This window comes from Microcaecilia unicolor, chromosome 8 (assembly GCF_901765095.1).
Source record: "Microcaecilia unicolor chromosome 8, aMicUni1.1, whole genome shotgun sequence".
In the NCBI taxonomy this organism is placed as follows: Eukaryota; Metazoa; Chordata; class Amphibia; order Gymnophiona; family Siphonopidae; genus Microcaecilia; species Microcaecilia unicolor.
Genome location: NC_044038.1, coordinates 32,383,528 through 32,401,976, shown reverse-complemented (window position 1 = coordinate 32,401,976; position 18,449 = coordinate 32,383,528). Strand labels below are relative to the sequence as shown.

The window sequence follows — 18,449 nt, the reverse complement described above, 5'->3', positions numbered from 1 at the left end:
AGGATTCATAAAAAGCAGGCCTATCTTTGCCCGCTAAGCCATGGCTGGTTATGTCTGAATATGGTCTTAACCGGTCATGCCCTAGCTGGTGTTGAAAAACCCGGATATTTAATGTCAGTCACTGGAAATGGCCCAGCATTGCATATCTGGGTTAAACTTTGGCAGTGGGCAGTCAAAGCGTTGCCCACCACTGGCTGAATATTGGGCAAAGTTTACCTGCTCTCCTTGGGGTTAATTTTATAACAGGCATTTAAAACAAATGTCAACAAAAATGTCTATTAGTATAAATAAATTGCCTCCCCATGATGATGTCTTCATTGCTCTCACTCTGGGTCAGATAAGTGTGTTGCACATTATGTAACGGGCAGGTATTATTTGACTTCTTTCAAAAGGCGATCTCATTGTTTCTAGGTGCACCAGATGCTTTCAAAGCAGACCAGTAGTCCACCTTTGTCCTGTTCCTCTCTACCTGGACTCTCCACCCCCCTATAATTTTATTTATTTATTTGTTACATTTGTATCCCACATTTTCCCACATATTTGTAGGCTCAGTGTGGCTTACATAGTACCGGAGGGCCTTTGCAGGCTCCGGTGTTGTCATGGTAAGATAAAGTTCATGTGGTACAGCCACATTAGGGAATCGTAGAATGTAAGAGTTGTGTTATGTCCATTGCGTGCTTTAGTTTGGTCGTGTTGCTGAGATTGGGCATTTAGGTCGGGTCGTTAGGGTATGCCTTCTTAAGCAGGTTAGTTTTTAGTGATTTGCGGAAGTTTAGGTGGCCGTACGTCGTTTTCAAGGCTTTAGGTAATGTGTTCCACAGTTGTGTGCTTATGTAGGAAAAACTAGATGCGTAAGTTGATTTGTATTTGAGTCCTTTGCAGCTTGGGTAGTCCAGATTTAGATAATGGATTTATTTCTCATTATATTAGAGAGATGTTATGAGATTGTACTTAAGGCTCAGGTGGTCATTCCTAGCTGTAGGTTGACTTTCAGGAAGATATTTTCTCTGGTACAGCTTCTGTAATTCAATCCCCTCATCCCCCACAGAAGGTTACAAGAAAGTCAGAATTAGAAAAACCTGTTATATGAAATCTTGGCCATTGTATTTACTTCTTTAGGCATGGGTTATTTTTTTCCATATAAAACAAAGCCTAACTGATAGCTGTGTTTTAGTTATTGTTAACAGTTAAAAAAATGGAGAAAAAAGACCTCAGAGACTGTGTCAACCTCAAACACTTATAAAGGCTGAGAACTGTGCATCACAAGTCAAAAACAACCAAAACTCTACCAGTGTTCACATTCAAATGTAAACAGTTATCTTTTAAATATCATTAATATTTCACAACTTGTTATCAGTAAAGACTCTGGGCCCTGTTTACTAAGGTGCACTTTCATTTTTAGCGCGCGCTAAACGCTAGAGTCACCTATATATTCCTATGGGTGTCTCTAGTGTTAGCACTCATTAAAAACGCTAATGAGCCTATAGTACGGCTTAGTAAACGCGGCCCTTTATATGAAAACAGAACATGGCAAAGTCTCTCGTATGGGATTCTGAAAATGTTTGAAAAAGTGGAGCACATTAACCGTGTAGGAGATCTGGCACTTTAAAGCTAAGTACTTTATACTTTTTTGAAACGTTTTGGAGACATGATTGAACTATTGTGTTATCATATAAAGTCTATGCTGATAGCATGCTGTGAAATATTAACAGTATTTAAAAAATAACTGTTACCGTTTGAATTTGGACATTGGGGTTTTTTGACCAGTGATGAGACGGTTTTCACTCTGTACAAGTGGTTGATTGAGATTGAGACACATACTCTGAGGTCTTTTTTTTCGACTTTTAAGTGTTAATAATAACTAAAACATGGCTATCAGTTAGATTTTATTGCTTTATATGAAAAAGATTTTCTATTAGGATTTTCCAGTTTCACTTTTTCGTTTCTTTGGATATTGGTTTTGTGTTCCCCCCCCCCCCCCCCCCAAAAAAAAAAAAAATCAATTCAGTTTTATGCAGTTAAAAATTATGAACAATGTCTTGTAAAATACTTGCATTTTTTTCAGTGAGTATTATACACGAGGACTGGTGCTGGAAGAACAAATCTTCAGACCTGGAAGTTCTGGAAGAAGATGTGACAGGGATCGAGTTTAAGCAGACTGGCTATATGCTGAGGTGCTCTCTTTCACATGCAATTACTCTGGTACATACTTTAAAAAATATATTTCTAGAGTGCTCTTCTGATTTTTAGTTGACGTCAGTTGATAATATTTCTCAGATACTGTAAGTCTTGTCTTGGAGTGAGTCCTGTATCTTGGAATGCATAAAGAACAGTACACAAAATCTGTAAAAAGAGTAATAGAGAAGTGCAGAACTCTGCAAGAGTCAGTCGTCTAGACCAGGGGTAGGCAACTGCGGTCCTCGAGAGCCGCAGGCAAGTCAGGTTTTCAGGATATCCACAATGAATATGCATGAACTTGATTTGCATACACTGCCTCCATGGTATGCAAATCTATCTCCTGCATATTCATTGTGGATATCCTGAAAACCTGACCTGCCTGCGGCTCTTGAGGACCGCAGTTGCCTACCCCTGGTCTAGACACATTGGGGAGCTGACAGGTTCATTGGCCTTGACCTGTATTCACTGCTATAGTGAGAAGTCAGGTTAAGAAAGAATTTTCATTTTTGAGTTCTGGGGATTGATTGATAATGCTGCTAGATAAGGATTGTTATTGTATCTCTGCTTGCAATTTGTACAGGCTTTTATTGTTCTTTTTTTACTTGGGGCCCTGTTTACTAAGCCACGTTATAGGTGCGTTAACAGTGTACGCGCCTACAGTATCCCTATAGGCGCCTACACTAATTGTAGGCGCATTAAAAATGCTAATGCGCCTTAGTAAACAGGGCCCTTTACAAAATTTTGAAAATATTTACAAAGAAAACTTGCTCTTACAATAGAGGAAAACATGCCATCAGTATCATCAGTAAAGAAAATCGTTTCTAGTTCTGTTTACCACAATACAGAAAACTGACCTAAAAGAGCAGAGTGAGACCAACAGGTTGTTGTAATATGTAATAATTCTCCACATATTACTTATCTAAAGAAAAAAAAAAGTAAATTTCAAGGAAAACAATTTATTTATTCATAAGAGAGGCTTGCAGCTGAGATTTATCATTTATAAACATTTTTACTTCCTGATAGGTACGCAAGAACAATGTAACTCCAAGCGCTGACACTTGAGGCTTAAGCTGTAGAAATTGCCGCCTTCTCAGCTGGGTAGCTCTCAAGACATCAGGAAATATTGTAATCTTTTGGCCACAATAAGGCAAACCTTTCTTAAGAAAATATGCTTTTAAAACTGAAAATGTATTTTTTTTCTTTGTACAGGCTTTTGAATGTATTTATTTATTTTTACTGAGGTTTAAATGGGCCTTTACTGATTAAGTACATAACAATTGCCATACTGGTCAGATCAAAGGTGCATCTAGCAAAAATCCAGGCCACAGGTACCCGGCAGTGTTCCAAAATATAGCAAGATTCCATGCTACTTACCCCCATGGATAAGCAGTTGCTTTTCTCAAGTATGCCTTAACAATATATGTTTGTTTCGTCATCAGCAAGTTTTAGCTTGTTCCTTGCACCTCACTTTGGTGTTTTTTGATGCAGTATTATTTCTTTACTGGACATTGTGCTCAGCATTTTTGGATTCATTCATCAAAATTTTTTTGACTCCTGATGCAGGCGCATTGTGGAGCCGAAACCTATACTGCATCGAGTATTTCTCATTTTACTGTATCTTTTAAATATCCTTCGTTGGAACCACTAGTCCGTCCTCTACTTTTTGGTTGTGTTTTGATTTTGCCTTTTCGACTAGGGGTTGTTTTCTCTTTCCTATGGATTAACAATATATGGACCTTTCTGCTAAGAACTTGACATGCTTTGGAGTTATCCTCTCCATCAGGTCGGTGAAGGAACAATGCAGTCCTGACCTTTCCCTCAACCACCTAAACTGAAATAAAAGCTTATAATAAATAAAATCCAAACATGATCCTAAATGGGGAAAACAAAATGGCACAAAACCTTGCCTCCATGATGCAAGCTATGCCTTAAGATGATACAGCTACCCACACAGAAAAAGACATTCAAAGTAAGATTCCTATTCATACTTCTCTATGAATACAGTATATAGCACTTACACCCAAGAATTGCACCTAACTTGCCATTTGCACCAAATGAAACGTGGTTCGAATTTTCATGCCTAAATTAGGCACATATCTCCATTATTCTATATCTGCATAAATTTTAGGAATGCCCCCATTCCGCCCAAGACTCTCCCATTTCCATGCCCCCCTTTTGAACTTGTGTATACATTTAGGCGCATATATGGTGTCATCGTTGATGATATGTTGAAACCCTCTGGTCAGTGTGTGGTTGCGGCTAAGAAAGCAAATAGAATGTTAGATATTATTAGGAAAGGAATAGAAAACAAAAATGAGGATGTTATAATGTCTTTGTATCGCTTCATGGTGTGACGGCACCTCAAATATTGTGTGCAATTCTGATCACCGCATCTCAAAAAAGATATAGTGGAATTAGAAAAAGTACAAAGAAGGGCAACAAAAATGATAAAGGGGATGGGACAACTTCCCTATAAGGAAAGGCTAAAGAGGCTAGGGCTCTTCAGCTTGGAGAAAAGATGGCTTAGGGGAGATATGATAAAGGTCTATAAAATAATGAGTGCAATGGAACGGGTAGACGTGAATCGCTTGTTTACTCTTTGCAAAAATACTAAGACTAGGGGAAATGCATTGAAGCTTACAAAGTAGTAAATTTAAAATGAATCAGAGAAAATATTTCTTCACTCGATATGGAGTTAAACTTTGGAATTCGTTGCCAGAGAATATAGTAAAAGCAGTTAGCTTAGCGGGGTTTAGAAAAAGGTTTGGATAGCTTCCTAAAAGAAAAGTCCATAAGCCATTATTAAAATGGACTTGGGAAAAATCCACTGCTTATTTCTAGGATACGCAGTATAAAATGTATTGTACTGTTTTGGGATCTAGCCAGGACTTGCAACATGGATCAACCACTGTTGGAAACAGGATGCTGGGTTTGATGAACCTTTGGTCTGTCCCAGTATAGCAATACTTATGTACTTATATATAATTAAAAAGCTTTTTATTCAGTTAAATTGCAAAGGCCTAAATTTGCTTATGTAACTTTTAGTGATTTATATAGAATTTGTGGGTTAATGTTCGATTAACGTTTGGAAATGGGCTACTACATGACAGGGTTTTATGGTAGTTTGCCTGTTTCCATATGTTAAACCGTGTGTTACTAAATTTTCAGAATATTTCTAAGGGGGGCATGGCATGGGTGGAGAGTGGGCGTGGAAGCATTAGCCAGCTAGTGCATTACACTTACCGCACGCTCACTGGCTAATGCAGAGGTAATGCAGGACCCCTTAACTGCCTCCTTAATAAGAGGCGCTAAAGGCCAGGTTCTATATATGGCACGGAAAACATTTCCAGCTAAGCGTATTCTATAAGATTTAGTTCCAGTATATAGAATACACTTGATATTCCGGCGCCTAAAACTGCATGCCTCCATTTACATCAATGAAAACGCAGTGTGAATCCCAGTTTATAGATTCACGTGTACTGGGCCGTATTCTGTAACAACTCGCATAAGTTTGGGAATGCCCCCCAAAAAATGCCCAATTCCCTGCCCATGGCCACGTCCCTTTCGAACTGCTCACTTTTGAATTTAATCACAGTTCATTAGAGAATACGTTTAAGGGGCCCTTTTACAAAGGAGCATAGGGCCTACTAGTATCTAGCACTTGTCCCTGGCGGTAATTCTGAATTTAGCACGTGCCGAAAACATATGATAGAAAATATTTTCTACTGCATGGCGCTTACCTGGCAGTAAACGGCAGTGGGTGTACGCTGTATGCCTACTGCCCAGGTAGCGCATGAGACCTTACCGCTAAGTCAGTAGGTGGCAGTGTAAGGTCTTAGGCCGAAAATGGACGCACGCTGGTTTTTATTTTGTCACACATCCATTTCTGGCCCCTTAAAAAAGTGCCTTTTTCCAGGATGCACTAAAAACGTGCCTGGCATGCGCCCAAAAACGCACTCACACTGCTGCAGGCCACTTTTTGACGTTGCTTAATAAAAGGGCCCTTAGCGAGTTATGCACTTAAATTCTATTTATTGCCAATTAGTGCTCATTATTAAGTGTTGTTAAAAATGGTGATTGGCTTGTTAAGCCAATTAAGTTGTGTGTTGTCATGGAATATGTTTAGATTTCAGCACGGAATGCTAGGTGCGATATATAGAATCTGGCAGTAAGTGCTTGTGCATTAACCAGGAGCAGGTACCGTGCGTTCATCTGAATGTTAATGTGCGACCTGCAATAAAAAAAAATAGTGAGAACGCCCCTTCTTGTTTCAGCATTAATTTTGGGCTGGTTGTGCATTAACTTTAAGGCCGAACCTTAATATTTTTATTTATTTTATTTTCATATTTATATCCTGCCTTAGTCCAAAGCAGGTTACATCGAAACATACATAAAATCATCAAATACAATCATAACATTCGTCCCATCAGTATTCTCACAGTAACATTACAGTCCTTTTTTAGAAGGGCCCTTGAGTAAATTGATGCAGTTCTAATGTAATGGCAAATACCCAAGTGATTAAACATTGTTAGGTAGCATTTGTGATTTTTTTTCTTGAATGTGTTCTGTGCAGTACAGTTTTTAATCCTTTTGCATTTGTTTTTATATTTTTATGGTAAAGGAATTCTATCAAGATGGAAACGGGCCAGAAAATGTTGGCGTTTATAATCTTTCAAAAGGAATTAACAGGTTCTGCCTTTCCAAACCAGGTAATTTTATAGCAAGTTGCTGTTTGATAGTAGAAAAGTGACAAGGATTGTGATCACTTTCAAAATCCTGTTTTCTAGGAAGAAATCTTTAATTTCATTAACTGTGGGCCCCTTTCTTTATACTCTCTGCAAGCATGGGAAATAAGTCTTTTTGGACTCAGCTAAAAATGGTTATGCACAATTTTTTGTCTAGTTTAAGCTTACTTATTTAATTATTGCATTTGTATCCCACATTTTCCCACCGTATGGCAGGTTCAATGTGGCTTACATATTGCTAAAAAGGGGTTACAAAATTTAGAAGTCTAGTACATAATACAGAAGTACAATAAACGCTTAGGTTGATGTATTAGCATATTGTGAGAGAGGTTAATATTATTCTTTTCCATTTCTGAACTTTTCGTGATGTATGTTGGTGTGGGATTAGGCAGATCCAGGGGGGGAAAGACTTCTTGAAAATTGTGAATTGTAGGTAGTTTTCAGTGAGTTTCAGGTCTTTGGGTAGTGAGTTCCAAAGTTGTGTGCCTATAAACGAGAGGCTGGTGGCATGTGAAGATCTGTATTTTATACCTTTGCAATTGGGGTAGTGAAGGGTTAGGTAGGCTCTTGCTTTTCTTGTCACGTTTCTTAATAGTAGATCGATAAGTTCGGTCATGTAATCTGGTGCGAGTCCGTAGATGATTCTGTGGACTATTGTGCATATTTTGAATGTTATGCGAGCGTTAATAGGAAGCCAATGTAAACTTCTTAGGAGGGGTTTTGCGCTTTTGAAGCATGTTTTTCCGAAGATGAGTCTGGCAGCCGTGTTTTGTGCTGTCTGTAGTTTTCTTATGATCTTATCTTCTTAATGTTAGGTTGGACAAAAGTGCCACATCAATCTTTACGGTGTGTTCAACATCTTTATTACTATTATCTTTCTTTTTTAAACCATTTTTATTAACAGTTCAAAAAACTTACTATTATCTTTTATTTAGGTGTATGTAATGCAGTATAGCGATAGAAGAAAGGCCCTGCTGCATGGAGCTTACAGCCTAGACAAGGCGCACTTACTAACTAAATAAAAGGCTTCAGGAATTTTATTATAGAACAGTGGTTAAAACCAAAAAAACACAGAGGTTTAAGATTTTTTAAAAATTGAAAAGCTGTCTTCATGGTCATCTCTGTATATAACACAAAACTTGTGGTATATAATCTAGCTGTTGAGATAGTAGAGGCTGTGCTCTAGCTGATCCGTCCAACAGGTATAAATCGCAAAAATACATGCGGCTGTGGCAGCAGAATAGAAGGATTGACTAAGAAAGCAAGCATGCTACACAGCATAATCCCTGCAAACTCATGGGACCATAGACGTATATGTTGTTTCTTTTAGAAGAGACAAGCTTTTGATGCTCAGTTTTCACTCTGCCAGCATAATGATAGATGCATTGGACACTTTTTTTTGGATCAGTGTAATTCGGGTTTGCAGGTGGTATAATTAAAATATTTTAAAGAGTGCTTAACTGGCAATGTAGACCTGTGCTTTTCAGACCTTACTAACCCATTTGATTATCAAACAAAAGATACCTATGTACATTGTGAACATTGGCTTCCTAGGAAGGTCAAGAGGACGTATGTACTGATTCCGTCAGAATTATAAATAATTTCAAATTCCCAGTCAAGAAATCATATACCCAATGTAAAAGACCAGAATACCAATAAATGTTTTACTACATAGCTTCCCACTATTTCAGAACCTGTGGGACAGTTGTGTCCATCAACCAGCAGGTGGAGATAGAGAATTGAAAATGGAGCTGAGACATATTTCTCTTGGTATCCAGTTCAGCTGCTCCATATTTTCTATCTCCATCAGGTGGATCAACACAATTTTCAGCCTCTGGTTCTGAGTTCTTTGCTCCTGGTCCAGTTGATCAGCTGGTTGGTCCCCAGGTGAGCTCTGCGGGTGGCTTGAGTCTGCAGAGTCATATCTGGAGGTCTTCAGATCCCGGTCTCTGGTGCCCCACAAATTTACTTCTTCCTTCCCTTCACCTCTCCCCTGTTTCCTGTGGAGTTCTCCTTTTCCATCTCAACAACCTTAATAAAAAGAAAGGATAAGGAAAGAGGTTTCCTGGAGAGTGTGGAGCGTAGGTGGAGACTACCTTACTGTCTCTGGTGTATATTTGCAAGGTGGCAATGTGGTTGACGCTGCATACCTTTGCCAAGCACTACAGGGTGGACTTTGTGGTGTGCTCAGAAGCCATTTGTATGGCTTTGGTCCTCAGGGCGGTGGCGCCAGGATCCCACTCATGCTAGGGATTCTTTTCCCTGAGGTTCTGGAATACTGGGAAGCTATGCAATGGAAGGAGAAATTGTCTTACCTGATAATTTTCTTTCCATTAGTCCTTCCCACTATTCCAGAGACCCACCAGAGGTTTCTGAGATGTTTAGTCGATGCAAAGTAATGGGTCAGATATTGATGATCACGTTGCACGGTGCTTCCTGCATATCTCTTGTTCTCTACAAGTTGTCCAGAGATGAGAGAGGTCCACACGTTTGCTTGTCTGTTAGGTTAGTGTGTTGTTTAAGAGGCCCTTTTACTAAGCCGTGTAGGCGCCTACGTGCGCCAAATTGGAGTTGCCGCCCGGTTACTGTGTGGCCCTTGCGGTAATTTCAATTTTGGCGTGCATCCGAAAAACATTTTTTATTTTCTGACATGTGGCAAGTGGAATTTGACTCGCGTAGACCATTTCTGCCTGGTTACGTTGTGAGACCTTACCGCTAGGTCAGTGGCTTGTGGTAAGGTCTCAGGCCCAAAATGGACGTGCGGCAATTTTCATTTTGCCGCACGTCCATTTTTGGCAAAAAAAAAAAAGGCATTTTTTTGGAGGTGTGCTAAAAAATAATTCTGTGCGTGCCCAAAACACACATCTACACTACCGCAGGCCGTTTTTCAGCGCACTTTAGTAATAGGACCCCTAAGGTTGTTGTGTTTATTCTGCATTTCTCCTTACTGCTTTTATATGTAAATACTGGGGAGCTGGACTATATCTTGGCACAGTTTTTAGTACTCTATCGCCACCTGTTGGTTGATGGACACAACTATCCAACAGGTTCTGGAATAGTGGGAAGGACTAATGGAAAGAAAAGTATCAGGTAATACCTAATTTCTCCTTATAAATTTTTTCAAATACCAATATAAATAATATAAAATAATATAAAAAAATATACAAAAGAAAGGGGAAGAAAAATTGTGCTGAAACGTCTTCTGCTCATAGAATTGTGGCTGCCGACCACTGCAAACAGAAAAAAACTCCCTTGAAAAATATTACTTCTAAATTATGTCTGTTCATACAACTGAATACTTTATTGAACAGCAAAACTAAAGTACCTGTGCTTATCTTTGTTTTTATTGTGCTCCGATGCAGCACTATGTTTCACCGGCGCTTTGCCTTCCTCAGGGAGTTTCAAACTAGAGAATGTTGGCAGTTAGTTTTGGTTGTTGTGAGCAACTAAAATGGTTTGAAATTCCCTTTGTATTCTGTGGAAATACAGCCTGGCTGGGAGATATTCTATCAAATGAACCCTGCGCCTTTTGTCCCTATGTGGGTTGCTGGTATTCTATGTACTACCATAATCATGACCAGTAATACAACATTATATGCTGGGGATTAGAATTTTCTGGTTTCTAACGCAAGTTGCATTAACAGACACCCAAATGAAACATTCTGGAAAATTCTCAAAATGTGAATTCCTCCAATCCATTTAGTCCTCTGAGAGGTGCTCAGGTCGCCGGCTGTGCCTGAAGCCAGGATCATTAGGCTTACCTCTGGCAGTTTTTCATCAAAACCAGCAAGATTTCCACTAATAGAAGAATATTGCCAAGGGATAGTAGTGTCCTGAGCCAACTTGCTTTGGCAGCAAACCCCTCCCTTACAGGACCGTGGCGGAGTGAGAGAAGTGAGGGAGAAGTGCCAGGCCTCTGGGGAAAGAGAGAAGGGGAGAGACTAGAAGGGGGAGAGGGAAGAAAAGGCTTAACCTGTAAGACAGGCTGTGCATTTTGATGCCCTTAATCGCTGGCGCCCTGGGCCAGAGCCTCACCTGGTCCAGTGGTTAAGCCAACTCTGAATATTGCTGTCGCATATTCCTTCTCTCCAGGGGGCTGATTTGAATTCAATAGCAAGAACTCACAAGGGATCTGCAAGAATATTAAACACTTTCGAGCTAGTGCATTTCAGTTATGATAAGAGACATAAAGGTGGACATAAATCCTTTTCGGTGAGAAAGCATCTGTGAAATGCCTGTCTAGGAGCGTTATCAACTGCTTATTTTTTTACACTGCTAATATATAGTTTTTGATATAGTGGTACATCAAAAAGATGTACCTACCTATTACAGTGCTGGGTTATAAGGGTTGTTGTAATAGGAAAAGTCAGAGAACAGATTCCATCTCTCTTCTGTGTGGTTTGCACATCAGTAATTTGTACTATGATGGGTTCAAGGAGCTGATCAGTGGATTATGTGATCCAAGAAGCCTAGGTAGCAATGCTGATGAGAGAGATACAAGGAGTCTAAGAAAGGGTAAGACCTGGCTACACTGCCTTCACCCCACCCCTTCAGTCTATTTGGTCTGAGATGCCATTCAGCCTGGTCCTGGTCCCCCTTTTTTTCCCCTTAATATTGCTGACCATTTCTGCACTGCTTGGCACTCTGGACTTTTAGTTACCAGTCAGCATTAGCCTCAGATCAGTTTCATCATACTCTAGTCTGCAGAAAATCATGAATGGTTTGTGTAATAGAGCAAGTTTTTTTTCAACATGTGTTGTATTAGTATTGTCATGCTGAAGAAATCCCAATGGTTTCTATCACTGTACACGCCAGGGGTTCTCACTGATGCTAGTCAGGATGTAAACATGGTCCCTTTCTGGGGTCCTTTTTTCTCCACTGCTTTTATAAATTGGTTCGGTGTGACACATCGTCTTCATTACACTTTAGCTATTTTATGGGTGTAATGCTGTCCAGTGCAAGGGAAGAATGTCTACATTAAACCTTAGCATCACAATAATATCCCCAAACATTAGGATTTAGAGTTTGGATGCAACAGAATCTTTGACTTTTGCAGTGACTCATTGCGATACTTTATTTTTAGGTGTGTACATTGTGACCCCACGCTCCTGTCATCAGTTTGAACATGACTACTACACTTATGACACGTAAGGAGTTGCATGTATAGTTGGAAATGTTTATAATAACTATGCTTTTCTCCATAATATGTATTCAGTCACCTGCTTACTGAGATTGGTCTAGAAGTTACTCAGATTTACAGTGTCATAAAATGAAGCCATTTAAAAAAATATATTTAGGAGTCTATTCATTAAAGCCTAAGAGCCAGTACGTTTGCACGAAAATAATGTCCAATACAATAGTGACTTAGTACAGGGTGTCCAACCTTGGCCCTCACCCAGTCGGGTTTTTACGATTTCCCCAATGAATATTCATGAGATCTATTTGCATACAGTGGAGGCAGTACATGCAAATAAATCTCATGCATATTCATTGGGGAAATCCAGACTGATTTGCGGACCAGGGTTGAACAACCCTAGCAATGTACATACTTAAAACTGAGTCTTAAAATGAGGGAATATGGTATGCAAATTAGGATTTAGTGGGTGTGCATAAAATAGTAGATATGCTGTGCTCCATCCATACTTTTGCATTTGCCTGCTAAAACCAAGTACTCTGAAGCAGATGCTAAATGTTAATCCTAAAATTGGAAAATCACTTCACCTTCCATTTCTTGGCTGCAAACAAAGTGTAAGACCTTTGGGGACAGGGAAGTATCTACCTTGAACTACTACTGAAATGGTGTAAGCTAATTGAGTATGTTAAAACTTTTAGCACAAGTTTGTACATAAGCACCAAAGTACATAGTGAAATAAAAGTTCTCAGATTAAGAATAATAGTATCATGGTGAATTGATTTTCTTTGAGTTTCAGGGTTATATCTTTTTCTTTATATAGAGATGAATCTGTAGTAAAATGACAAAACCAAAGCACTTTAATACAAATGATTTTATGGTTAGTAAGACAGCCAGTAGATTTCACTGGGCAAGTGCTGTTTGCATAATGGTGTTCCCTGTTTTTGCATTCACTCTGTGTCCATTTTAGCTTAACTTTCTGCATGTTCAATTCACAGGTCTTCACCCAGTATTCTGACACTGACAGCAATCCGGCATCATGTCCTTGGAACAATTACCACTAATAAACTGATGGATGTGACGGTCACCATTAAGTGAGAGTAACAACATTTTAAAATAACAAGTAGAAGCTGCTAATTATGAAGGTTTATTTAACTCTTGTCACTGTAGTCCCTAGGGCAGTGGTATAATTGGTTCATGAATGACCTCTAGCTTATTAGATATAAATTTTGCTGTGAGTGTTAGGGTATATCGGGGCATTGCCTTTTGACAGCTGATAGAATTTGCCCTCTTTTCAGGTCTGTTAATTTTTTTTTCATAATTCAGATCTAGAAACTATAGACAGGATGGGGTTTTAGACTCTGATCAAGGAGAAGATAAAAGGTTGAAATGTGCCTGTGGTGAAACTACTTTTTACATCATAGCCAGTTTATTTTGTGCCCTATTAGCTGCTGCCTCCAGTTTTTCTGAACTCTTAGAGGACACCTGATTGTCATAAGGACCAAGATAGACAAAGATAATATCAGCTGAATATCATTTATGTAGAGGGCCTGAAACAGGATGGCCAGTGAGCACAGAAAGACACTCGAGAGTGGGAGACAGCACGGAACCATGGGCAATGCCACACTATCCTAGGCTCTGATTGGCCTAGGAACTCAAATTCATCTAAGAAATACTGGATTTTTCTCCAGTCTCAGATTGGAAGGGAAAAGAGAAAGATCTCTTCACTGAGACCCTGTGAACAGTTATATTTGATAACCTGTGAGCAGCTATATGTCCTGATCTCCCCAGGTACTATTTAGATAGTAAACAAATGTTTTATAATTGATCCATATTTCAGTTACCTGTTATTGTTTGCTGATTGCACCATTTCTGTCCATTGTTCTAATTTTTCATGACAATAAATATTCTTAGTTTATTGTCTCTGCTTGTCTGGTCTGACTAAGAATCTTGGTGGTTTGTGTGTTGGGTCTGTGAGTGCTTTCTGGGAACTGTGGGACCACTGGGAGTGTGGCCCCCCAGTAACCTAGAAATCACTGGGGATAATATGAGAGCGAGAGGCAGTTGTGACCCAGTCGGTGGGAGGAGGGTGCTAGTGTAGACCATAAGTTGCAGGTAGATCTGAGTTGTGCTGGGGATAGACCCTCTAAGTGGCTGCCGGGGGTAGCCCAGGCGGGTGGCTAGATGTTTCGTGACAGAGACCCTGGAGCCATTTGCCATGTGAGTAGAACGTACACTTCTCCGTAGCTTCCTGGATTTCTCAAGGATGTAGCAGATGGTAAGCTCTTTAAAATGAGCATACCACCCTTGAGGAATTTTTATTCAAAATTTTCTAACACTAATTCTAATATTTTCATACAGCAGCCTTTAATATACTTGTCTGTTACTCCAGACCACACCCAAGAGAATGCTAAATACTTTTGTGGTAATTTTCTAAAGCATTTTCTGCATGTAAAGCATGTTTTGCACTTAAAAAATAGTTTGTACCTAACCGGGAGGGAGGGGGGAATGGCGTAGGGAAGGGGGGGGGACTTGGTTAAGTATATAAAAAATGTTCTACAAATTTTGGAGTGTGTGTTTTTGCCTACAAATGAAAGGTTGAACAACAATGACAAGACTGTTGCTGTTAGGTCTTTAATAATTGCGTTGACTGTGGATTGATTTAATGTGGCTTGGTGTTATCTTCTTTTTCCTCTTGTTGTATGTTTACCTTGTCAATAAAGACTTCATGCAAATAAAAAAAAAATAGTTTGTATAAACAGGGCTGGATTTAAGAATTTGGCGCTCGTAGACAAGACCAGGGATTGCTATAATCCAGGGTCCATGATGGCTGCTCCTCCAGAGGTCAGGGATGAAGGGCCAGAGAGCCACAGCGACGCTTCTCTGAAGCAGCACCAGCATATGACCCTAGAAAAAGTGGAAGCAGGATCCTCTTTAGTTTGGGTATTTGGCATCTTCAAAACTTGGTACCCTAGGCTTTACACCTGTTTAAAAAACACACCATACCTGAAGATTGTGCTTAATGTTATGAGATCTGCATGTAAGCGTTCCCAGGGTTAGAGTTTGAATCGGTGGTCATGTGTATTTTTATAAAATGTGAGCGTACGCATGTGGGGCTAATTTGATGACAGGGCACCTGTGTCAAAGTTGGAAAAAGGGACCTATTTTATAAAGGCAGTATAGAGGCCTATGTGCCTTTATAACATAGGCACCCAGAGTCAGCCACAGTAGCATGTAAATGCCCAAATTTATACCTTTTTTGAATACTTATATGTGTATTCAGTGCATGTGCACGCAGTGCGTTTTTTCTAGCAAAAAAGGTGCCGGTACTCAAATGCTAAGCCACTCTTCAGGGGTGGGGTGATCACTGAGGGACCCACCACACAGTAGCCAGGCCCCCTGCAACCAGTCACAGAATCTATGACAAGGCAGAATTGGTGTGTAGAGCCTGAACTCTTTCATTAAAACTTGGGGTCCATGGGTCAATTTTAGCAGACAATGGAAAAGGTGCCGGTACTGAGTACCCCCAAGTACCCCCTCAAAAAAAGCCCTGTGTGCATGTGTATTTCATAAAGTATATAGGTACATTGCGAATCCTATCCCAGATGTGTCCAAGCTTGCCTTTATCAATTCCCATAAGATAGGCACAAAATTTCTGTGTGCTTACTTTTTACTTGTTTGTACCCCTGTGTAATTGTATATGTGCCCTTTCCCGCAAGTTTTATCTCTGTAGAGTACTTGTGCACGTTTACCCCCCTTTTTGCAGTGGGTGTAAATTTGTAGAATACTTGGAATCATTGTAGAAGCTATTTAAAAAAAAAAAAAATAAGATTAGCCATACTGGGTCAGACCAATGGTCCGTCTAGCCCAGTATCCTGTTTCCAACAGTGGCCAAGCAGAAACCCAAATAGTAGCACCATTCCATGCTACCAGTCCCGGGGCAAGCAGTGGCAGACTGTTTCAATAGCAGACTTTTCCACCAGGAACTTGTCCAAACCTTTTTTTGTTTGTTTTTAAATTCAGATACGCTAACAGTTGTTAGTACATCCTCTGGCGACCCAGAGCTTAACTGTTCGTTGAGGGGTCCTTTTACTGAGCTGCGGTAAAAAGGACTCTGCGCTAGCGGCGGTGGTGGCCATTTTTGCTGCACTCTGTGACCCTTTTTACCACAGTGGGTAAAAAAGACTGAAAATAGCCATGGCCATGTGAGAGGGAGCACTTATGTGGCCATGGGAGGGGGTGCACTTACTGCCACCCATTGAGGTGGCGGTAAGGGCTCCCGCGTTAATCCGGCAGTAACCGGGTAGTGTGCAGCACTGTCTGATTACTGCCGGGTAACTGCCATACTAGAAAAGAGTGCCCTATTTTCCCTAGTGCAGGAAATAGCACGTGCTAGGGCTGGAACTACTGCCCGCGCCTGCATTGGCCAGTGGTAGCTCCATATTGATGCACGGTAAGCCCACGTTGGGCTTACTGCCACTTTGTGAAAGGGCCACTGAGTGTTTGCCCTGTTATGCAATTTCACTCTTCTATTGTGGAAGAGTGACACTGCTCAGAATTTCTAGCTAAAAAGTTTTTATTATCCTGTTTAATTAGCTTGTATTAGTAAAATTACTCAGACTGACATTAGCCAGCTGCTTACAGAAATCATTGGGAAATGTATTGATACAGGATATATAAATACTAGCCTTTGAGCCCGTAAAAACGGGCTATTATAGGAAGGGGGGGGTTGAAAGGCCCACCCCCGCCGCCGAGTTCGTCGCTGCCCCTCCCCCTCTGAATTCGCGCCCCCCCCCCCCCCAAGCCGTCACCACCCACCTTCCACCTTCCACCCACCCCTCTGTCCCGCCCTCGACGATGTTACGTCACACGAGGGCGGGACAGGCAGAGAAGAAGAAGGAAGGCCGACGTCGGCAGCTCAGCAGAGTTCAGTGCTGCGTTCCTGGACCCTCGCTGTTTCAATAGCGGAGCGAGGGCCCGACCGGGTAGAAGGTGGGTGGCGGCAGCGACTCGGGTGGGGGGAGTGTTAGACGGCGGTGTCCCTCCCTCAGAAATAAGCAGTACAGACCCTCTCTGTTCCGTCCCCGTCATCACGTATTGACGCGGGGGCGGGGCAGAGAAGGTCTCTACTGCGCATTTGCGAGTGAGTACGACACTCGCCTTTTATATATATTGATAAAAAGGACTTGCATTAACAACAGAGTTCAGTTCTGTTGGGGAGAAAAAATTCTTATCTTTTCTTGTCTTGACTCAGATCATCCATTAACAGTGAACCAGCCTTGGTGTTAGGACCACTAAAGTCTGTTCAGGAGATACGTCGAGAACAGCAGTTAGCGGAAGTCGAGGCTCACCGGCAAGCAAGAGAAAAGGAAAGTCCAGAAGAGGGAGGAATGAAGCCTCCTATGCAGAAAATGGTGGATGACCTCAAGGGACCATTTTCTTATGAGTATTCCTACTGGGCAAGGTGTGGGCTGGCTGAATATTCATAATATTGCTTGAGCATCTTTCAGGACTGTTCCTTGGTAGGGAGCCCTACCTATGAAGGATTTCAATCTTCCCTGCTAATTGGCAGGTGGAGAGTTAGTAACATGGTGCTTATTTTGATTGCTTTTAGATCGGGTGAGAAGATTACTGTAACGCCTTCATCGAAGGAACTCCTTTTCTATCCCTCTTCTGTGGAATTGACTGTCAGTGGAGGTGAATATATGTAAAGAGAAATATCAAAGAAATGAATGTTTTGTACCCTGCATAATCTACACGGGTTATACATCATTTGGTCATTGTACCTGTCTTTCTATTGATTAAAATTACCACCAGTACTTGTGATTAGCAAAACTCTTTTAAGGTATGCTTTATGTAAGCCCAGCAGTAGTGCCCCTTAGTGATTTTTAATTGTTGATGTCTTCTTTATCATCCAAAGACAGTTGCCCAGGAAGGCTGATAGAGATCCATGGAAAAGCTGGTTTATTCCTAGAAGGACAAATTAAGCCAGAACTGGAAGGTGTTGAGATTGTTATCAGTGAAAAGGGTTCACATTCACCATTGATAACGGTGTTCACCAACAATAAAGGATCCTACAGGTGATTATCAGACCAAAGTGTAGAATTTTCAGGATATTCCAGTAGAACCGACCAAAATGGTTGGTCATATTAATATGCTCAGCTGCTGGGGTTTAGTGCTTTAAAAAATATATACATTTTAAGTTTTCTCTTTTGTGCTAAAATAGATTAGTAATACATGTATTGGCTGCCTTTCTGCTAAGAACTGTAGCGTATCACTGAATTGCAGGTTTTCTTTACCCTTTAAGGGTCATTTTATAAACTGAATGCACATATAAAATGCACAATTTTCTCTGCGTTTTTTTGATGGCTTTTCAAAGTGAAAGTATGTGTGGA

The 18,449-nt window shown here is 40.5% G+C and overlaps 1 protein-coding gene across 1 annotated transcript in view; it reads left to right on the top strand.

The window, feature by feature from the left end:
* LOC115475365 (nodal modulator 1-like) overlaps positions 1–18,449 on the top strand; it is a 96,876-nt gene that overhangs the window by 45,567 nt on the left and 32,860 nt on the right. Inside the window, exons 15-21 of the mRNA XM_030211011.1 lie at positions 2,066–2,202; positions 6,800–6,887; positions 12,007–12,070; positions 13,053–13,148; positions 17,309–17,518; positions 17,669–17,751; positions 17,975–18,134. Of these exons, the coding sequence (XP_030066871.1) occupies positions 2,066–2,202; positions 6,800–6,887; positions 12,007–12,070; positions 13,053–13,148; positions 17,309–17,518; positions 17,669–17,751; positions 17,975–18,134 (838 nt within the window). The remainder of the gene's footprint in view (positions 1–2,065; positions 2,203–6,799; positions 6,888–12,006; positions 12,071–13,052; positions 13,149–17,308; positions 17,519–17,668; positions 17,752–17,974; positions 18,135–18,449) is intronic.